A 24,100-nucleotide genomic window follows, 5' to 3' on the forward strand; every position below is an offset into this window, starting at 1 on the left:
AAGTACGACATCTGACCTGTACGGGAATATACTTAATGGATGTACGAGTACAGGCCGTAGATGCATGACTGACGACATATGGAAGTTTGGGTCCGCCCGTGAGTCGAGCATGGATAGCCAAACGATAAGGCGACCGATCGCGACAACCGGAAAATGCGGGTTCGAGTCGCGGTTCAGCACAAATTTTCATTGTCGTCATTCCATTTTACAGCTGATGGTTGTCCATATCCGCAACCGCGAATACATTTAATGTACGTTCCACGTTCGTCAACCCTTTGAAATAACATTACTATCGTAGTGTTATACGTACGTAAACATGAAAACTGCAGGCGCGATGAACTGCTTTTGCGACACTCAGCGAAATAACACAATACAGAGTGAAGCGAGCGTCAGTTTCAAGCTCAGACATCGTTCCACAATGAAGTACATTTAGAGTAAAAGAACATTTATTCAGTAAGCTGACGAAGCGAAAGTAGGTAGCTAGTGCCTCTGAAGTGAGAAGTTGGTCTAAACTAGAGATACAGCTAGGCTGCTTCAGGAGTAGACTAAACAAGAAAAGCCGGGAGTCATCGGCGTCATTGAGGGACCATAACCTCCCACCTGTTGTAATTCCTTCTCTGTAATAGTCGTAGTTGTAGCAGTAGTAGTAGTAGCTTTATTCATCCGTAGATCTCTTTTTACAAGGCTATAGGACACGTCAAAGTATTTACAAGTTTAGACCAATTTAATATAAGCAAATTCGTAATCACATACATTTGCAGACGTCTAGTTAGAGACAATCATTAGATTTACTCCTGGTATACAACACTTTTTTTACAAATAACTCGTTAAATAATGTGCCAACGGCCTTGCCGCAGTGCTAACACTGGTTGTCGTCAGATCACCGAAGTTAAGCGCTGTCGGGCGGGGTAGCACTTGGATAGGTGATCATCCGGTCTGCCGAGAGCTGTTGGCAAGTGGGGTGCACTCAGCCCTTTTGAGGCAAACTGGAGAGCTGCTTGACCGAGTAGTTGCGGCTCCGCTCTCGTAAACTGACACCCGACCGGGAGAGCAGTGTGCTGACCACATGCTCCTCCATATCCGCATCCAGTGACGCCTGTGGTCTAAGAATGACACGGCGGCCGGTCGGTACCGTTGGGCCTTCTCACTATCAGTCACTGCACACACTATACACACATTGTTTCATAACACTTCACTCCCTCCACACACAAACACGCACGCACTGGTGATCTCTGGGCCATTTTCTGTACCGCAACTTCCAATTTGCTATCCTGCAAATTTCCTCTGTGATGAGTGAGGTGTTGACCTCAGAAAGAGGAAGAGGTGTTAGTATTGTTCTATGCATAGCTTGGGGGTAGTTTTTCTAGAAAAGGAAAAAAAATGAAAAAAAATAGTGTGAAGATGTGGAATGTTGGATGTTTTATAATCATTATTATTTATTTGTATAACATTTTTTTACCAAACCCCTACACTATTTTATCTAAGTAATCCTTCAATGTATAAAATGTATTGCATAACAGGTACTTTTTAGCTGCCTTTTTAAATAAGTGTATTTTTGCAATTTCTTTAATCTCTTTTGGTAATTTATTGTACATTTTATTACTTGGTAGAAAATGCTGTTTTGAGTTTGATGTTTATTTTTTCTTGGTAAATCTAAGTTGAGTCTAGCTCTCGTTCCATGGTCATGGACAGAGCTGTTTGTGCAATAATTACCAATGTTATTTTTGATGAGTACAACTGACTGGTAAATGTGTTCACAGGGAGCGGTTAAAATCCCCAGTGTTTTGAACAGATCTTTACAATGAGCTCGACCACTATTTTTGGTTTATTAGTCTTATGGCTCTTTTCTGGAGTTTGAAAATTGTGTTCATATTTTGTGTATTTGTTCCCCAATAAAGAATGCCATTGCTAAGAATTGAGTGTACATATGAATGATAGGATTCTAAGGGCATAACATGCTGATGACATTTTGTTTGCAAGTACCTTTGTGTGTTCACATCACTTCAATTGAGAATAAATATTCATTTCTAGAAATTTTGCATTTGTTACACAGTCTATACATTTAATTTAACATTGTCATTTTTCCTCTTCAAACTGAAATTCATGGCACTAGTTTTCTTTATGTTCAATGTCACTTTATTCCTTATTGACCATACGTAAACTTCCTTGAGAGTTTCATTTGCTTTTTCTGCAAGGAATTATCTTGTTTTCTCAGTAACTATAATATTGCTGTCATCAGCAAAGAGGATTTTTTCACCATGGGTAACACTACAGGGAAAGTCATTGATGTATAACAGAAATAGTATTGGTCCTAATACGCAGCCTTGCGGAATCCCTATATTAATGTAGTTTGATTCTGACAAGTGTTTTACTAGATGTTTAGATCTATTTGAAGTATGTGTTATTTCTACTCTTATCCGATTGGTATGATCAATACCAGACATTAACTACTCCTCTTATTCCTAATGCTTCTAATTTATTTAATAGAATCTTGTGGTCGACTGTATTAAAGGCTTTAGAAAGATCCAAAAATATACCAGTGACACATTCATCCCTGTCAAGAACATCAAGTACAACTTTTGTGAATTCTACTATGGCTGACTTTGTATTTTTGCCACTTCAGAAACCAACCTGTGATTCGCTTAAAAGATTGTATTTATTCAGGTAATTCATTAATCTGTCTTTCATAAGTGCTTCTATTATTTTTAAGAATGGTGACAGCAGCGAAATGGGCCGGTAATTTTCTGTGTCTTCAGCATTACCTTTCTTAAGCAAAGGTACTACTCTTGCCTGTTTTAACTGCTCTGGAAATGTCCCCGATGTGAAGGATATATCATTGTATTTAGTGCAACATTATTTACATGTGTTATGTTAGTTTTGGGGAATTTTGGCAGTAACTTCACTGCAATACTTGAAAAATCCTCGTTTACATAGTTTGCTAAGTGTCGTGGATCATTTATAGCCTTATCCTCATCTAGTAGAAAAATGAATAATGGGCTGTTGTAAATAGGGATGGTTCATTAACGGTTCGTCAAGTAGTTCCAGCCACCATGACTACTTCTAAAACCCACGTTCTGTCGTGGAAGTGGCACCCCACTCTGGGGTCGCGTCCCAATCTGAACAAATCTCCTAATACAAGGTGTACAACTTTGCTTCCGCCGTTTTCCGGTAGGTAGCGACAACGGTAAGTAGCGGTCGAAAGAAACAGATCGCAGACGTCAGGCAGTTAGCTTGGACCTCGGTCGTTATAACCTCATTCAAACATTAGTCGATTTGTGTCTGCATCAGAAAGTTGTTCTTGATTGAAAATGTCAGTTTACGAGCCTAATTCCCGTCATTTGCGGCGGGGGGTGGGGGGGGGGGGGGCGGGGGTGTACTGTTTTGTTTCAATATGAGGAACACAGCGGCTGAGTCTCATCGAATGCTCTCAAGTACGCTATTAGTGAAAGAACGTGTTGTGAGTGGTTTCAACGCTTCAGAATCGGTGATTTTAACGTCGTAGACCGGCCTAGTGGTGGAAGAGAGACTTGTTTTCGCAGATGCAGAATTGGAGACATTGCTGAGTGAAGACTCGCGTCAAACTCAAGAAGAACGAACTTGGGTCCCGTGTGAGCTGAAGCAAGAGACACTGAACGGCGTTTGCGTGTTTGTGAACAGTTGCTTCAGAGGCAAAAACGAAAGGGATTTCTGCATCGCATTGTGACCGGGGACGTAAAATGGGTTCATTACGATAACCCTAAACGCAAAACATCATGGAGATATCCCGGCCATGCTTCCACGTCGACGGCCAAACCGAATATTCACGGTTCCAAGACCAAGCTCTGCATTTGGTGGGACCAAACCGGCGTCGTGTACTATGAGGCGTTAAAACCAAGTGAAACAATCACAGGGTTATCGAACGCAATTAATGTGTTTGAGCAGAGCATTAAAAGACAAACGGCCGCAATACAGCGAGAGGCATGATAAAGTGATTTTGTAGCACTACAACGCTCCACCCCATGTTGCAAAAGACGTCAGAACGTACTCGGAAACGTTAAAATGGGAAGTACTACCCCAACCGTCGAATTCTCCAGACATTGCTCCCTCTGACAATCAGCTGTTTAGATCAATGGCGCATGGCCTGGCTGACCAACACTTCCGATCTCATAAAGAAGTCACACATTGGATCGATTTGTGGATCGCTACAAAAGACGAACAATTTTTTCGACGCAGGATTCATACACTGCCTGAAAGATGGGAGAAAGTAGTGGGCAGAGATGGAAAATACTTTGAATGGTACATGTGTAACCAATTTGTTTCATTAAAGCGCCAAATGTTGGGGAAAAAACGGCAGAACCAAAATTGTACACGATCCAGTCACATCAATGTGACACCACCTATGATCGACGCCAACGTGCAATAACCACTCCGAGACAGTAGGTGGCAGCACTGGCAGTGGAGGCTATGTAAAGCGTGTCTGGGGGACGCAGAAAACAGTGCAGTTGTTGTCGCAATGCGACCTAGAGCGATATATCTGACGCACAAAAGGACATGATCATTGTTTTTCTAGCCAAGAGTGGAAGTATTTCCGAAACGGCTAAGTTTGTAAACTGCACGCGTTCCGCTGTGGTTAAAGTAGTATGGCGCTATCCGGAACTGGCAATGAGGCAACTGTGTTGCACGTGGGCCATAGATGAAAGAAATGAACAACTGCTGCAGAGAGGTGTACGGGCGAATAGACGCGCAACTGTTGAGCAACTGACCGTCCAGATGAACCAAGGGAGTACCAACAGCGAATCCTCAACGACCATTCAGCGAACATTGCTACGTATGGGCCTGCTTCATGCATCCACGCTGACTGCTATTCATCGGCTACAAAGGCAGGTATTCGCACAAGCGCACCACTGAGTGGCGACAGGTGGCTTTTTTAGATGTATCACGTTTTATTCTCCATCGGAGAGATGGCCATTGGCGTGGATCCTCAACCGAGAAATCTAGTGCATCTGTCCATGGCAGTCGGTACCTTCCATAACCTCACTGACTCTGTTCCTGCTTTTCTCACAGCAGTTCGAGCTACTAGAGGAGATTAGTCAGGCTTTTGACAGGTGGTTACCTTAATGTGACTGAAAAATATTTATCGCTCAGAACGTAGCCTTACCCGGTTTGATATGACGGTCGAGATGTTGCCAACATAAGCACAGACTTTCCAAACACAGAATTTCCATTTACAGCTCTCTTCATCACACGTTTTTGAAATAACGAATAATTCGCATAGGGGAGTGACACAATTTTACAGTTATACATCACTGATAAAAATATTATTATTAATTTCCATTTCATGAAAATATTTTCATATCTTTAGTAATACATTGGCGGCCATTAAAAATGCAACACTATGAAGGTGGCACGCAACAAGACAAACTGGCATGAGAGATTACAAACAACATTCAGAAATCGCATTGGGATCTTAGTTGTTGAGAGAAGGTAGTGTTATGCCTCGTGCAAGAAGGAGAAACTTCTTTGAGCGTGTGACGGAATTCGACAATGGCAAGGATGTGCCCTATAGAGACTGCAGTTTATTGTACTACAAACTGTTGTTCGCATCAGTTAGGATCAACCGTCATGCTAATGTGGCATCGATGTGTTCAGGCGGACAGCACTCATTTCAATGAGGGATTTCAGAGGCTCCACGCGACTAGCACCTGACAAAATCAATGGCTCCTTGTGACTAGCGCCTGAGAGAACAGATTTATGATTCACTTGACCATGCAAGAATGTATAGTCATGTCATATGCCTTAAGTCATGAAATGTGCTTGTTTGCAGCAAGAAATATATCCACATGGACATTACGATGACGTATGGAGTACCATGGTCTTCCAACATGGCGGCCATTGTTGCGACTTCCCTTAACAATGTACCGGAGAGAGGCCCACAAGCTCATGGCGCGTCCAACGACAACGCCGGACACACTAGCGGGACCATTGTCTTTTCAGACGACTCCCAATCCTACGTACAGCATGCTGTGCTGAGGCTACGAAGGGAACGAAATTTTGCTTTCATCATCTTCATATTATACGGGCCATTCACCTGGCTCGATGATACATGGTGTGAGTTTGGCTACATAATGCGATCATCTCTCGTTCACATATTCTGCAATGTGGACGGCAGCTAAGGCCCGTGTCTTCTCCTGTTTTCAAACTCCCCGTAGCGTTATCTTTCAACAACATAACGTCAGACCTGACCTACTTCGATGCGGATGGTATTCGACTGTTGCCTTGGTCAGTATCTTCCCCAGTTCTCACACTCACCTAAAACATCTGGTCATGGGTTGCGGAGAGACTGTAAGCCACCACTAGCCAGCCACTACAGGTGGTGAACTCTGGTGTAGGGTTGAGGCATCACCAAATGACATTCCCTATATGTCGTTCAAGAGCAGTTGTATTGATGCCCATCTGTGCTAGAGTTATTGTTACTGTCAAAGGCGGCAGCGCTGTGTACCAGAAGTCACACCTTGTATACCTTCAAATCACCTAAAAAATTAAACCATGTGTTCTTTCTGCTGTACTACATAAGCACAAAATGTGAAAATTCGTTATTTACGTTCTTCATCTAGTAATTTTAATGGACAGAAATGGATATTGCGTTACTTTTTTGCGGCCATTCCCAGGTGCCTCTGGGTGTCTACCAAAGTGCACTCAGTAAGAAAAAATTCGGACAAGTGAGGGTAAGACTCGCGCACTAGGGTTCTGTACAAACTTAATGTTGTATATACACAGCTCATCCATCCCGGAAATCGGGAATTTCGACGACATTTACCTGTTATCGACATCGGTATTGGCAAGATAACAAAATATGTGACGTAAATAGCCGCATTTTTTGACTGCATCTACGTGGAAGGTTAACTTTTTACACCGCCAAGGGACCGTAGACTTGAGTAGATGACATAAATTTCAATTTTTATAATTGACGAAAAAATATTTTTTCTTGTGATATACGAGGTGCATTCAAGTTCTAAGACCTCCGATTTTTTTTCTCCGGACTGGAAAGAGATAGAAACATGTGCATTATTTTAAAATGAGGCCGCGTTCATTGTCAATACGTCCCAGAGATGGCAGCACCGTACGGCAGATGGAATTTTACCGCCAGCGGCGAGAATGAGAACTGTTTTAAATACTTAAAATGGCGACGTTTTCCTCACTTGAACAGCGTGCAATCATTCGTTTTCTGAATTTGCGTGGTGTGAAACCAATTGAAATTCATCGACAGTTGAAGGAGACATGTGGTGATGGAGTTATGGATGTGTCGAAAGTGTGTTCGTGGGTGCAACAGTTTAATGAAGGCAGAACATCGTGTGACAACAAACTGAAACAACCTCGGGCTCACACAAGCTGGTCTGACGACATGATCGAGAAAGTGGAGAGAATTCTTTTGGGGGATCGCCGAATGACTGTTTAACAGATCGCCTCCAGAGTTGGCATTTCTGTGGGTTCTGTGTACACAATCCTGCATGACGACCTGAAAATGCGAAAAGTGTCATCCAGGTGGGTTCCACGAATGCTGACGGACGATCACATGGCTGCCCGTGTGGCATGTTGCCAAGCAATGTTGACGCGCAACGACAGCATGAATGGAACTTTCTTTTCGTCGGTTGTGACAATGGATGAGACGTGGATGCCATTTTTCAATCCAGAAACAAAGCGCCAGTCAGCTCAATGGAAGTACACAGATTCACCGCCACCAAAAAAATTTCGGGTAACCGCCAGTGCTGAAAAAAATGATGGTGTCTATGTTCTGGGACAGCGAGGGCGTAATCTTTACCCATTGCGTTCCAAAGGGCACTACGGTAACAGGTGCATCCTACGAAAATGTTTCGAAGAACAAATTCCTTCCTGCACTGCAACAAAAACGTCTGGGAAGGGGTGCGCGTGTGCTGTTTCACCAAGACAACGCACCCGCACATCGAGCTAACGTTACGCAACAGTTTCTTCGTGATAACAACCTTTAAGTGATTCCTCATGCCCTACTCACCTGACCTGGCTCCTAATGACTTTTGGCTTTTTCCAACAATGAAAGACACTCTCCGTGGCTGCACATTCACCAGCCGTGCTGCTATTGCCTCAGCGATTTTCCAGTGGTCAAAACAGCATCCTAAAGAAGCCTTCGCCGCTGCCATGGAATCATGGCGTCAGTGTTATGAAAAATGTGTGCGTCTGCAGGGCGATTACGTCGAGAAGTAACGCCAGTTTCCTCGATTTTGGGTGAGTAGTTAATTAGAAAAAAAAGTCGGAGGCCTTAGAACTTGAATACACCTCGTAATTACAAGTTTACAAGTTTCGAATCTTTTTACTCTTACTTACAGCGAAACCTTTCTTCTTGAAAAAAATTCGTGATTCCACTGCAATGGGAAGTTTCCTACTGGTTTTGAAGAGTGAGGTTTCGAGTATCAGGATATGTGTCATGAATGGCCGTATCATCTGATTGCATTGATCTATAAGCTTACATTCATCACATCGCCGAGGATCTATAGACCTTAGCATTTGAACAAATTTCAGCTTAACACGTCTACCCATTCCTGACAAAAAGGGGTCTTAGCAGACGGACAGACAGACAATCGGATAACAAATGAGGAAAAAATATTTTTTTCTTAATGTATAATTACAAATTAACAATTAGCGGTTTTTTCCTTTACTTTTACTATGTAACCTTGCTTCCTCCGAAATTTCATAATTGTAGGTCAATGAGAAGTACCATATAGCTTTGGATGATTGAGTTTGCTAATATGAAAACATGTGACACAAATGGCAGTTTCTTTTGAATGCACCAGCGTAGAAGCTTAACTTTCTTACAATGCCAAGAAATCCTTGACCGTAGCATGTGACATAAACTTCAGCTTGATATGTCAACCCAATCCCGAGAAGAAAAGATTCTTAACAGTCGGACAGACACAGACGGAAAATAGTGACCCTATAAGGGTTCCGTTTTTACCGATTGAAGTATGGAACGTTAAAAGGGTGATTTCACCACACAGATTCTATATAAGCAAAACTATTTTAATATTAGCGGTGCAGTTTTACACTGGGTCGTCAGAAACCTTTGATTAATTTTTTCCACAGCCATTGCCGTTACTGAAGCGTTTGTCGTATTTGCTCACGAGCGTTAGCACTCCGTTTCGTAGTCGGCCACCTTTAGGTGGTTCCTTGCACTCTTCACTTTGGCATCACTTTCAGGACTCTTTTGAGTTTCGTGAAATTGACAGTCGTCCTGAGTAACGTCCAGACTGTAGGTTGAGTATATCAGATTTTCTATCCAAATGAACTCAGCGAGCCTCTGACGTGAAGAAGCACAATACTGCGAGATATCGTTCCACGCATACGAGTTTAGATTGCTCGCTATAGTTTCCCTACGGAGACACAGATTCGATCTACACTGAGTGTAACACCTCTTGGCATGAAATCCAGCGAAAGAACACCTTTACTATCCAAGAAAATTGTTGACACGAGTTTGAAATTACTCTTGTTTCTTTCTTTATGTGAGATAATGCCACTCAAGTCATCGTGGTTCGTCTCTGGGTTGAGGAGTCACAACTGTCTTATCACTAGAAATATGATCAAGAACAGCATTTCCAACTGCTTGATACAGTGTCAAAAATGTTAGTGCTGCAGCAATTCTCTGTGTTTTGTTTTGGTGTCTGTCTCATGTGCCGGTAACCAACAGCGTACAGATTTTGCTACAGCCATCATGTCCTGACACACGGAACGAAAGTTATTAAGACTTATGAACCTAAAAATAAATCAACTGTGAAATAAAAACTAAATAATAACAAAAATAAGGGCAGTTTGTTCCAAGCGCACATATATGAAATAATATCTACTTCTGGGCAAAATTCAAGTCGTGTTGCTTCACCCCGTACATTGTAACATGCTTGAATCTTCCTTGGCATGCTGTTCATAGCCTGATCGAATCATTGCTTCGGAATGCCACCCCACTCTTCGATGGCGGGCTTCCGTGGATTATCCAGTAGAGCCATCCAGCGACAATGCATTCCAGGTTTGGTTGGTTGGTTTTGGGGAAGGAGACCAGATAGCGAGGTCATCGGTCTCATCGGATTAGGGAAGGACGGGGAAGGAAGTCGGCCGTGCCCTTTGAAAGGAACCATCCCGGCATTTGCCTGGAGTGATTTAGGGAAATCACATTCCAGGTTTCGACTGATCACAAATATGTTCAACTCGATTCGTGGTACTCAGTTCGGTTGATAACTATACCCTGGAGGAAGGTGTTTACGAGTCGGCTGCAGTGTGCTCGGATACCGCGTGCTCGTGCATCACCGTCTTGAAGAACTCATCGCCGAAACGTTGATCTGCACGGCTGTAGAATAGGTCCGATGACCCTACACAGCCTTCAAACTACCTTCGAAAGGGAGTCGTCCGTCATCCATACATGAAGCCAGCCTCAAACAATACTGAGCATCTCTCCGCTGAACCCTCGAAATTGTATACCTAAGACGTACTTTGGTACGTGGTGATCTTCCCTCCCTTGCACGACGATCATAGGGCGTCAGAAAAATCCTGCACTCGTCAGTCAAAACGCCGCCAATGAAATACGTCCCAGTCTGCGTGTACTCCGGCTCAACTTGCTCGAGCGCAATGGTGCTAAGGGTTTATACTGTTTTTTCATGATGGACACCTAGAGGCCGAATTGATTTTGTGGACAAGGTTGCGCACTCTCTGGGATGTCACACCCCTTCCAGTTCCCTTCAATTAAGCACCATGAAATTCTGTACAGGGTGTACATAAAGTCCGGGAACACTTATAATTATTCATTGCACAAGAACTAAACATTGTACAGATGTGATACATACTGCATTTTGAAGAGAAACTCTGAAAGTTTTTTTTTTCAGACATTCGATATGCGAACCATGAGTGACCCGGCAGACGTCAGTACAGTAATCGAATTCTTGCCATACCCGTCGCAGCACGGCATCGTCGACTGTGGGAGTCGCTTCCCGTATTCTCTCCCGGAGCTCTGCTACATCACGTGGTAGAGCTGGTACGACACGAGGTCTTTAATGTGTCCCCACAGAAAAAAGTCACACGCAGTGAGATCTGGTGATCGGGGAGGCCATTTCATGAAACAGCTCGCTCCGTACCTGAACTCGTCATGTTTACGACTAGCGGTGACTATCGGCAAATTACCAAACTACTCTGTGGCGGTGTACATGAAGAAAAAAAACTTTCAAGGTTTCTCTTCAAAATGACATATGTATGATATCTGCACAATGTTTGGTTATTGTGTAATATATAATTGAAAGTGTTCCCGGACTTTATGTACACCCTGTATTATTCCTTTCGGGGCACCTACGAACCATAATTTGTAAGTATCGGTCATCAGCACGTATCGTTGACTGCAAGCGACCGCTGTTTTTTTCTTATTGCTCCTGTGCTGCACCTCGGGGACTACTGCCACGAATTATACACAAAGGGTACTTTCACACCAATTTTCCATTCAATTCTGTTTGTTGTTTATTTGCAGTCGGTGTCGAAGGTTAAACACCAAGTACGGAGGCACAGTTACCGAAACAGCGTACACCAGCAAGTATATCCTGTTGCTAGATCATCCTCTAAGATGGTAAGTATTTACCATATTACAAGATGCAGTAACATTAGGCAAAGTTATAGAAATGGTGGGTCTATATCTGAGTGCCAGAAGATAAAGCCTTAAAAGGCTTCGATATCGATTTCAAATAAAGGAAACAACAAATGCTAGCTGAGTGATATTTTATTTACATTGGTTATAAGCGTATCCAATTAAACCTGGTCGTAGGTGGTTCGATGGTAAAACGTCAGACTATGGTGCAAGGGACTTGGGTCCGATCTCCGTCAAGTCACAGTATTCTTAAGTGTCAGTTATCTAAACGTGAAATCGTAGTTTGTGAAACATGTTAAACGTAACTGGCTAAGTAAAAGCTATACTCATCAAATACACTTGGCGTCAAACATAATAATGTGGTAGGAAGACAACCCTCAAAATGGTTCAAATGGCTCTGAGCACTATGGGACTCAACTGCTGTGGTCATAAGTCCCCTAGAACTTAGAGCTACTTAAACCTAACTAACCTAAGGACATCACACACATCCATGCCCGAGGTAGGATTCGAACCTGCGACCGTAGCGGTCGTGCGGTTCCAGACTGTAGCGCCTTTAACCGCTCGGCCACTCCGGTCGGCGAAGACAACCCTCTGCCACCGGAAGTAGTTGCTGTATTGAGGTGGCTCGCTTGCATGCAGCAACTATAGAGCCTCGTCACGACGCCAAATAGAGGGTGCAACATGTACGACAAAGTAATGTCAACACAGACCAGCGACAATTTATTAGCAGAAACTTTACAAAGAGGAGGGTTCAAAATGGTTCAAATGGCTCTGAGCACTATGGGACTTAACATCTGTGGTCATCAGTCCCCTAGAACTTAGAACTACTTAAACCTAACTAACCTAAGGACATCACACACATCCATGCCCGAAGCAGGATTCGAACCACGTGTTTCAAAGTTTTGCTGACCTTCAAAGTAGTCACCGGCATTGTGTATAACTCGTTGCCAGTGATGTGGAATCGTAGGATATACTCTTAGCAATGCCAGTTGTGTTGGCAGTTCAAGCGGCGCGGTCGATTTCCGACAAATTTGTAGCAGTTCTGAAGCAAATGCTGTGAAGTGTTTCCTTCAGTTTAGAAATCGAGTTGAACTTACCAGGACTTGAGCCAGGGGAGTGCAGTAGGTGGTATAGTACTTAACAGCATGCACTGTACGTGCTTGCGCATTGTCCTGCAAAATGATGGTCAGGTCCTGTAGAAAATTCGTCACTTCTCTCTCTAAGCTGCTCGTAGGCTGTGTTCCAGGAATGAACAGCATAGACAACATTCCATTAGAACTACTGACAGCCTTGGAAGAGCCAGTCCTGACAAAACTCTACCATCTGGTGAGCAAGATGTATGAAACAGGCGAAATACCCTCAGACTTCAAGAAGAATATAATAATTACAATCCCAAAGAAAGCAGGCGTTGACAGATGTGAAAATTACCGAACAATCAGTTTAATAAGCCACAGCTGCAAAATACTAACACGAATTCTCTACAGACGAATGGAAAAACTAGTAGAAGCCGACCTCGGAGAAGATCAGTTTGGATTCCGTAGAAACACTGGAACACGTGAGGCAATACTGACCTTACGACTTATCTTAAAAGAAAGATTAAGGAAAGGCAAACCTACGTTTCTATCATTTGTAGACTTAGAGAAAGCTTTTGACAATGTTGACTGGAATACTCTCTTTCAAATTCTAAAGGTGGCAGGGGTAAAATACAGGGAGCGAAAGGCTATTTACAGTTTGTACAGAAACCAGATGGCAGTTATAAGATTCGAGGGACATGAAAGGGAAGCAGTGGTTGGGACGGGAGTAAGACAGGGTTGTAGCCTCTCCCCGATGTTATTCAATCTGTATATTGAGCAAGCAGTAAAGGAAACAAAAGAAAAATTCGGAGTAGGTATTAAAATCGATGGAGAAGAAATAAAAACTTTGAGGTTCGCCGATGACATTGTAATTCTGTCAGAGACAGCAAAGGACTTGGAAGAGCAGTTGAACGGAATGGATGGTGTCTTGAAGGGAGGATATAAGATGAACATCAACAAAAGCAATACGAGGATAATGGAATGTAGCCGAATTAAGTCGGGTGATGTTGAGGGTATTAGATTAGGAAATGAGACACTTAAAGTAGTAAAGGAGTTTTGCTATTTGGGGAGCAAAATAACTGATGATGGGCGAAGTAGAGAGGATATAAAATGTAGACTGGCAATGGGAAGGAAAGCGATTCTGAAGAAGAGAAATTTGTTAACATCGAGTATAGATTTAAGTGTCAGGAAGTCATTTCTGAAAGTATTTGTATGGAGTGTAGCCATGTATGGAAGTGAAACATGGACGGTAAATAGTTTGGACAAGAAGAGAATAGAAGCTTTCGAAATGTGGTGCTACAGAAGAATGCTGAAGATTAGATGGGTAGATCACATAACTAATGAGGAAGTATTGAATAGGATTGGGGAGAAGAGAAGTTTGTGGCACAACTTGACCACAAGAAGGGATCGGTTGGTAGGACATGTTCTGTGGCATCAAGGGATCACCAATTTAGTATTGGAGGACAGCGTGGAGGGTAAAAATCGTAGGGGGAGACCAAGAGATGAATACACTAAGCAGATTCAGAAGGATGTAGGTTGCAGTAGGTACTGGGAGATGAAGAAGCTTGCACAGGATTGAGTAGCATGGAGAGCTGCATCAAACCAGTCTCAGGACTGAAGACCACAACAACAACAACAGATTTCTAAACTGAAGGAGACACTTCACGGCATTCGCTTCAGAACTGCTACATATTCGTCGGACAATAGACAACGCCGCTCGAACTGTCAACACAACTGGCACTACTAAGAGTATCCTACGACTTCGACATCGCTGGCAACGGGTTATACACAATGCTGGTCTCTACTTTGAAGGTCACTAAAACTTTGAAACACGTATCTATTTTGTACGAGCACTAAATAAATAGCTGCCACTATTAAAGTTCCAACCCTCGTACTTAACTGCTGCATCAAGACGGCGGCAATAGTTCAAGGTGCACTTGCACTGATGTATCTTCGACTTTGGTTTAGTCTTGGATCTAATGATCGATAAGTACGACCACTTGTAGAATGTTCAGTCATGCTCATCCTGGCGGCGACTGTAGACGTGGTGCTGGTGCTGTCTTCGTCTACCGCTACGGTCGTAGGTTCGAATCCTGCCTCGGGCATTGATGTGTGTGGTGTCTTTACGTTACTTAGGTTTAAGTAGTTCTAAGTTCTAGGGGACTGATGACATCAGAAGTTAAGTCCCATATTGCTCAGAGCCATTTGAACCATTTGTCTTCGTCTATTATCGCTGATACTATCCGGATAATGAGTGGAGTATGAGTCTATTTGTACTCGCGTTTGGTGGATGGATGTCACTTGAGAACCATTTGTGTGACATCAGGCGGATGCATAAAATAGGCGTTACCGATAATGTCACCTAAGAAAGTTGACCTTAACAGTAGTGTCCCTGAATTGTAGGTAGCTCGGCGTTCTTCTGTGTATGGCTAAGTTCCGTATTTTCCGGAGGAAACAGCAGAAAAACAGGTCAAAGTTATGTAGAAGGCAAGGGCATCCTCTAACGGTACCATGCCTAGTGAGGCACTGTGGTGTTCAAACATATCTTCTGGTTTATTCCACCTTTAATGTGCTTCCCTTTGCAGATGATATCGTTATTATTCAGACGATCAGTATAGCAGCTGTACGAAATGTGTAATTAGTGCAACATTAAAATTTCTAGTAATAAAAGGAAAAGGATAGTTTCTAAGGAAAATGTCCACTCAGACCCAAAGTTACTTTCGATAATTCAGTTTTAGAGCAAGTCTCTCAAATCTCTTATTTAGGCTGTGGTACAAGTTCTGATTTTGACTGTCACATTGAAAATAAAATACACAAATTCCGAGCTGTCTGTGGTACCATTAGCAGAACAATGGGCCAACTTCAAATCTACTGAACCGATTGGCATGATTATTTGTTTACGACGAATCGTCTAGGAGTTGTACCTCTTTTATTCCGATCCATCAACGATAAATATTTTTACTAGACCATCGAAGTCGAAAAGTCGATGAAAAAACTCTTTTTTTTTTAAATGGCCGCCATTTCGTTTCCTATGGTCCAAATAACTACAGCAAGGTACAACTCCTAAAGAATCTTATATACTTCGCTAACGTCAACTCAATTTTGATTTCAGACGAGTCGGCTGACCTGTGACATACCGCGCGTGGAGATCTACATCGAAATTTTGTTTCGTTCCGACGGCACTTCCGCCTTTGCTCTTCGACATTTCCGGTCGAAAATATTTCCAGTTTGTAAATATCAATAAACATTTTGACCAAATTTGACATTGATATCTATAATACATCCCGAGAAAAAAATTCTCAAAGAATATGCCAAGGATAGTAAACTTCCCCTTAATAGGGCTTGCTGCAAACCTCTCCGGTGTTGGAAAAGAGGTAGAGGTGTTGGCGTTGATTGAGTGGAAACACAACTAAATGTTTATGAACTTTCAGCACGCTGGAGTGGCTGTGAGTCAGCAACTACTGTAAATCAGTACAACGAAAAACCAGTCCAAAGTTGCCAATTTTACTTTTTTATTCACTCGATGGTTAGTTTCGGGCCGAGACCCATTTTCAAATCATCGTAACATAGTCAAAAATGGTATTTCCGAAGATGTGAAAGCCATGCCAAAACAGTTACAGCGCATACAGATAACATTTCAGCAAGACAGTGCCCGCACTCGGCAAGGATTTTTACTGCTTTTCTTCGTACTTGTCAAGACCTACCTTGGCAAGCAACGCTGTGTGCCCTGTAACTGTTCGTTGCACATTTTTGACATGGTTTTCACATATTCTTAAATACCATTTTTGACTACGTTACGATGATTTGAAAATGGGTCTCCGCCCGAAACTAGTTACCGAGTGGACAAAATAAAAAGTTACATTTGCGTCCTTAGACTGGTTTTTCTTTGTAGAGAACTAGAGGTTTGTTTTTAAACATATCAATTTAATATGAAAATGTATCTTTCGCTTTGTTTTACTACGTCCCTGACAACACTTGTATATCGCAACAATAATCCCTATTGTCTTATGTTGCTTGATACAGGTGAATGCCCGCAGCGTCGATTTCCGGAGCAGTCTGAGCGAGCGAATTCGTAGGCGGCTGTCTGAACCGTGACAAATGTGTTTAGTCAATACGAGGGTGTGACTCAACTGCGTGCCTCATCGTTACAGGTGAGATCGCCGTACAGGATCTCTTCCAGAAGCCTGTTTCCTCTTAAAAGACCTGTTTGTTAGGCTGCGTACTAACAGCTCGTTGGTTAAGCACCAGCCAGCCACCTGTACTTTTGTGTCTGTATTCAGCTGGAAGTCGATTGTTCATATGGCAGGTTATGTCATTTTCTGATATTTTGATCTGTTGGTTTTTGTTTATTAACAAACATAGAGGACACAGCAGTAGGGCCATTTGATTCCAGACCAACCTAATTTGAGAGACATGCTTAGTCATTGCACACGATGTAAAATGACGGTTAACTCCGAAGCTGTGTATACATTGACAAAAATCGTTAACTTAAAGACATAGGAGCCTGTTGGATTGTAAACTACAACTACGCAAACTAAAACAGTAACAACGAGTCTAAAATGTTTAAGCATGAAAAATATGTACCGTGCATGGTTCCATTAACGGCCTCTACTTCTTAGTTCAAATAAATACTACGAAATGCACTTCTGTCACTGTCAGTATGTTTGCCACTCATTACGAAATACTTAGTCGTCATATTCAATACTTGGCTGAAATAGTCATCTCTGCTACAGGAATGGTGTATCTCTGAATATAACAGCAAAAGTCGTCTGCAGTATTCGTGCTACACGCGCAAATGATTCTGCGCAGCCGGCCGGAGTGGCCGTGCGGTTCTAGGCGCTACAGTCTGGAGCCGAGCGACCGCTACGGTCGCAGGTTCGAATCCTGCCTCGGGCATGGATGTGTGTGGTGTCCTTAGGTTAGTTTGGTTTAATTAGTTCTAAGTTCTAGGCGACTGATGACCTCAGAAGTTAAGTCGCGTAGTGCTCAGAGCCATTTGAACCATTTTGATTCTGCGCAGAACTTCCTCATTGCATACCTTTTCAGTCCATCTAATTCTCAACATTCTTCTGTAGCATGTCACTTCAAATGCTTCTATTCTCTTCTGTTCCAGCTTTCGCACAGCCCATGTATCGTTGCCTCACAATGTTATGCTCCGAAATTCTAAGAAAAGTCTTCCACATATAAGACCTACGTTTGATGTCGGTGGACGTCTCTCGACCAGGAATGCCCTTTTTGCCAGTGCTAGTCTGCTTTTGCTATCCTCCTTGCTTCGCCCGTCATTCGTTTTTGCTGCCAAGATAGCAGAACTTCTTAACTTCATTCACTTCCTAATCACAATTCCTGAAGTTACGTATCTCGCTGTTCTCATTTCTGCTACATCTCATTACTCCGTCTTTCTTCGATTTACTCTCAATCCATATTCTGTAGTCATTATGAAAGGTTCCCTTAGAAAAATTATGAATGACTGTGCTTGTAAACTACGTTATTTTATTTTCAAACAGCTGAACAAAACTCAACATACTCAAACAGTTTTCTCTTTACTTATTCTGATCATCACTAAATTGACACACAATATTTTTTAGCGCAACGCAATCTGACTTTCAATAATCCCTACAAAAGAATGGCCCTGACTAACAATAACCTATACCTTTCATGAATTACTTACCTCACAAAAATCTTCGTTACACGAACTACTGCAATACAGCGAACGCCAATACTGCCAGCTAAATATGAGATTCTAACTACTGAAGGCACTAACTATCGATAGGCATAGTTAGCAAATGAAAGATTTTGATACAGAACAAACAATGTCTTTACCTTAATAATGTTCAAAATCATCATACATATATAAATAAATTCATGACCTCCATATTTACAAATTTCCTTTTTCTGTCGGACACACGTCCAGATCGTGTTCGCATAGTAATCTCTCAAAACTCTGGTATCTCTCTCACCACATCCACCACTGCCGGCGGCTCACATCCAACTGCCCAACACTACAATAGCTAATATTCTAACAATGCCAACCAGCCACAGACTGCACACAACAGTCAGTGATTTTCATACAGAGCGCTCGTGGCGTTACCAACATAAAAACCTAAACAGCCTACTTACAATCAGAATGTTCATTCCATCCTTTTGCCCTGAATTATAATCCCACTCTCGAATCTTTCTTTTATTTCCGTTGTGGTTCTTCGACTTATAGATAAAAAAAGAGAAACTAAGATCCGGAGATGCTGTTCCGCCGAAACTGACAGGAATGAAGTGATGCTGCGGAGCGAGCTAATTGAGGACTTCAGCACTATCCTTTATGTACAGTGTGGCTGAATATTGTTCACAAATCTAGATGAGAGGTGCACACGTAGCTAAAGTGGACCCTCTGACTCAAGGAGACAATGCAGAGAATCTTTGTAACACTAGGGGCCTCCGCATGTGCCTGACTCGACGTCGTTGTAAACACAGAGCCCTATGAAATTAGCTGATTACAGATAACTACATGAGAATTCAAAAAATCCCAGACAACCGACAATTCTCAATAGGCCAAGATATAAAAACAGAGTTGTCTTATGGAAAATCGCGCAAGAAGAGCTTGGAAAGAACTATGAGCGCCGGCCGTTGTGGCCGAGCGGTTCTTGGCTCTACAGTCCGGAAAGGCGCGACTGATACGGTCGCTGGTTCGAATGCTGCCTTGGGCATGGATGTGTGTGATGTCCTTAGGTTAGTTAGGTTCAAGTAGTTCTAAGTCTAGGGGACTGATGACATCAGATGTTAAGTCCCATAGTGCTCATAGCCATTTGAACCATAAGAACTATGAGCTGGAAATGGACATAACAACCAAGAAAAGAGTCTAACAAGAAGATCAAAGGATTCAACCTGCCAAAGATATTGTGAACAACTTCGAACTGTGTCAGGAAGAGTATTGGTAGATGTAAGCAACCGATGAATTAATGTGGCTTATCGTCCTGTCTTGAATGTGAGTGCGGTGCAATCCCATCAGTGGACCATTTACTTGTGTATGAAGTCCGTAGTTATGAGGGTAAGCTGAAGAACATATACACACCCTCTAAATAAGCCACAGAGTGGCTAAAGAATATTTGTAATATAGTACAGAATTATAACAACATTTGTAAAGAATATTGTAATTCAGAACAGACCTCCAAGAATACTGTAGTTAATACACTGCGTTAAATGTTTAATGCGATGATTGCCTTTGTAAGTGCGGAACGAGTAAGTAATAAAGACGGTTTGGAGCGCTGTAACTAATCTAGGCGGGTTTCAGTACACTCCTACTGTGGTGTCACCGCCAGACACCACACTTGCTAGGTGGTAGCCTTTAAATCTGCCGCGGTCCGTTAGTATACGTCGGACCCGCGTGTCGCCACTTTCAGTGATTGCAGACCGAGCGCCGCCACACGGCAGGTCTAGAGACACTTCCTAGCATTCGCCCCAGTTGTACAGCCGACTTTGCTAGCGATGGTTCACTGAAAAATTACGCTCTCATTTGCCGAGACGATAGTTAGTATAGCCTTCAGCTACGTCATTTGCTACGTCCTAGCAAGGCGCCATTACCAGTTACTATTGATGCTGTAAAAAATGTACCGTCAAGAGCGATGTTCACCAATTATGGATTAAAGTTAAGTATTCCAGCAGCTACGTACTTTATTTACTAGTCTCAATTCCTTTAACTGTTCCAGACCTCACGCCAGCCTGCGTGAGCTAAAACGCGTGCCTTTCGGCTTCCTGTCATAGTGGGTTGGCTGTCTTGCCAATCCACGACACCTACAGCTCTCAAAGCTGGTTCTTAAAAATTTGTAAGTCAGATTTCACAGGATAGTTTACGTCTATAGTCAAGTGCCGGGCAGTTCAGCTTTTCCAGATTCACTGTGAAGCTGTCATCGGTCGAACAAACCTGTGACTATTCGCGCGCCTTCTTTTCATACGTTCAATATCACATATTAGTTCTATTTGGTGAGGGTCCCACACACTTGGGCAATATTCCAGGATGAAATGCACGAGTGATCTGTAAGCTACAGTCGCAATCGTCTACATGTAATGCCAACTCTGTCAAATGGTAAGACAAAGTGGTTAATCTCCCTTGCCACTTGCCCAATGTCAGAGCTGTGTCTATGCCCAGTCAAATCGGATCTGTGCTTTTATTGGCATTGTTGATCTGCGAATAATGACAATAATAATAATAATAATAATAACAATAACAAGGTAAATGTTTCCATCTATTTATCATTTTTTTATTTTTTTATTACATTTTGGGGTCCAGTCTGGGGCCATTGCTTAACAGTCCCTCATTCTGTTTATTTCATTACACCTCTCATCTAGGTCGACAAGAAGTGGAAAACGAAACAGCGATAAAAATCTATTAAAACAAATAGAACAAAACTTCACTAAGAATAGTACTGAGAATTTTTACAATTAGTTTAAAGAAAATCTCACAGAACATCCGCTACCAGTCTTAAATCCTTGCGGACTTTTTCGACAAACTTCTCATCTGCGAATCTCCTATGGAAAAAATTAAATCACAAAAACAACAGGAATCCATAAGACGAAATGTTTCAGAGCTCTAGAAGCTAAATAACGAAAATTTACTCTAGGGAATATACACGACTATGGCAGAAGCCTGGGAAACAGATCTCTTTCTCTCTGCATAGAAATGTATACTTACAATGAAATGAATACCCATAGCTGCATACAGGCGTTGATATAAGTCAACGGGGACAGTTGAAAATGTGTGCCCCGACCGGGACTCGAACCCGGGATCTCGTGCTTACATGGCAGATGCTCTATCCATCTTTTTTTCGCATTTTGTTCGTTGTTGATCGTTTTGTTTGGTCGTTGCGGACGTCACATGGCATCCGTTCAAGTTCGTTTGTTGATCCTTCCATTCAGTTTTTTTATCACAGAGGCCAACCAGCTCTCTGACCGCACACGCTGAACTATCGTGGCGGCCGATCCATCTGAGCCACCGAGGACACAGAGGATTGTGCGAATGCAGGGACTTATCTCTGGCACGCCTCCCGAAAGACCCACATTCCTAACTTATTGTCGCGCTTTTTGCCGATTCCCGTAAGAGTTCGGGCACTTATCCACGCACTTCACAAGGAGAGGGGGGGGGGGGGGGACAGAAAGACCCGAAAAATCACAAAATAATGTATCTCCTGGCGTCACCTTCAAATTTCTTTCGAAACCTCTCTCACACAGATTCCAAAATCAAGCGGATCCACAAACAGGCGAGTATCAGTCAGGTTTTCGTGAGACACGCTCCTCCACAGGACAGATGTGGAGTCTTCAAAACGATTCTTGGCACGAGAAACATAAAAAATACAGTGGTCACCTTTGTGGCTTCAACAAGGCATATGTATGTCTCCACAGACATACAGGGGCTCTTCAGCACACTAGAGAAATCTGGCTTAGACAGCCACACAAGAGCAATCATTTGGGAAGCACTCTGACACTAACTCCAATGAGCAGTACACGAGTGAAATGTCCGATCCCTCGGAGATCACAACCAGAGTGTGGTAGGGTGACGGCCTCTCACCAATATTCTTTGACATCATTCTTGAAAAAAGAAATTAATGAAATCCGAATTGCACTAAAACGAAAATTGAACGTGGAACGTCTGGAATGTGAGGACGATGTCATAGTCCTCACTAGCAACATAGAAGAAGCCAACGGTTCCGCAGAATAGCAACACTAAATCAGTCGAAACTCTGGATTACAACTTTAACACAAAAATGCTCAGTACATTGAGAGACTGACGAACAATACCCCATTGAAACCACATACGGGAAAATCGCACACAGCCCTCACTCCAAATACTTACGAGAAACAATTCAGTCAACAGGTATTAACTTTATTTTTAGGGGTCAGTCAAGCAGGAAATAGAAATCTCAAAAAAGCATTAATGTTCACGGGGAATCAAGCACACCAAGAGGTCCACATCCTTCAACGTAAAATTAAGGCAGCAGAACACTGATATTTTTTAGAAGCACCATACACAGTAGACACAATACAATTAGAAGGTCAAACAAAAATGAAAGAAATGGAGAAAAAGAATCAGAAAATCCTTAGAAAAATTTTCGGACCAATAAATAGAGGAGCTATTTGGTTGCGTAGACTAACATCAAAATACAAAAATACAGACGGAAAAACGGTCACGTTCAGGCAAAGAAGACGAAGATTTGAGGGATTATTCATAGGATTCAATTACTAGAACAAAAAAGTTGATAAAGGAAGCTGAGTTGACCTCAGACAACTGTGTTTGACAACAGATGAAATGAAATACGTGAAGAGTTCAGGAGTACCATCAAAAATCAGGAATTTGCAACCGCCAGAGAAAGCAAGAAGATGGGCTGTAACAACCAACAGGAATTTGGAACCACTAGAGAAAAGAATAAGACAGAATGTGAATGTACAGAAACAACACAGCGAACATATGAAGAGAATTTGGGAAGAGATAAAAAGCACAAAGAAATTATTACAAAGAAATTCAAGCTTAAACGCTCTAACAGGCAATCATTGTAAATGATATAACAACAATAATAATTATTATTATTATACATAATAGTGTTTCCAATTATCAACATAGATTTGTAGGAAAAACGCTAAGCTTTATCTGATTTAAGAAAAAAATGAAAAATAAATTATTATTCTGTTCAGAGCAGGAACGAGTCAGCTTCTTATTTACACTCTTTTCCGTGGATACGTAGGTGTGGCGAGTACTGAAACGCATTGGGCTTCCTACATCTGAAGAAGTGCAGTACCTGTTGATTAGAACACGTGCTGTGGAACGAATTTAATTGAATCGTGTTGTCTTGGGCTAACGACCGTAGAAAACAAATAAGACAAATAAAGAAACAATTCATATTTTCAGATTTTTTAAATTGATAATTCAGGAAGGATTATCAATTTTAAAAGGCCAAAGTTTATGTATCCAGTAGTATTTGAAATGCTTTGACAGTTCTGATTATGCTTATATGCGCCATGAATATCCTAACTACTTTATCGGACACAAAAGCTCTAGTTATCACAGTAAGAAAAACGAACTGCTTACCCGCACGTGTCTTCTGACGGGGTTCTTGATACCCTCAAGTAAACCTGTTTTGCTTATGAGCACCATCGGAACTGCACGGATCTCTTACAGTATTTACATGATACGACTCCGCTGTGCTATTTTCCCGAGTTAAATTCTCTTTTTTCCTCTTGTTCTTCGCATTAGTAAACAAACTGTGACGTACGTGCTAGCAGAGTCTGCATGGCGCGAAATGCCGCGCAGCTGATGGGCATTTCGGTGCCTCCCGCGTCCAGACCCAGCGCTCTGTCCCCGTGGCAACTAGTATTAAATCGATAATGCGAGTATCAGATGTCCCGCCTCAGGACGTTGACCGCG

At 42.3% G+C, this 24,100-nt stretch overlaps 1 protein-coding gene across 1 annotated transcript in view; it reads right to left on the reverse strand.

Moving 5' to 3' along the window:
* Positions 1-23,830, reverse strand: part of LOC126141558 (uncharacterized) — a 152,776-nt gene extending 128,946 nt beyond the window's left edge. Inside the window, exon 1 of the mRNA XM_049915284.1 lies at positions 23,765-23,830. Within this exon, the coding sequence (XP_049771241.1) occupies positions 23,765-23,830 (66 nt within the window). The remainder of the gene's footprint in view (positions 1-23,764) is intronic.
* Positions 23,831-24,100: the final 270 nt, after the last annotated feature.

Source organism: Schistocerca cancellata, chromosome 1 (genome assembly GCF_023864275.1).
Source record: "Schistocerca cancellata isolate TAMUIC-IGC-003103 chromosome 1, iqSchCanc2.1, whole genome shotgun sequence".
NCBI classification, from domain to species: Eukaryota; Metazoa; Arthropoda; class Insecta; order Orthoptera; family Acrididae; genus Schistocerca; species Schistocerca cancellata.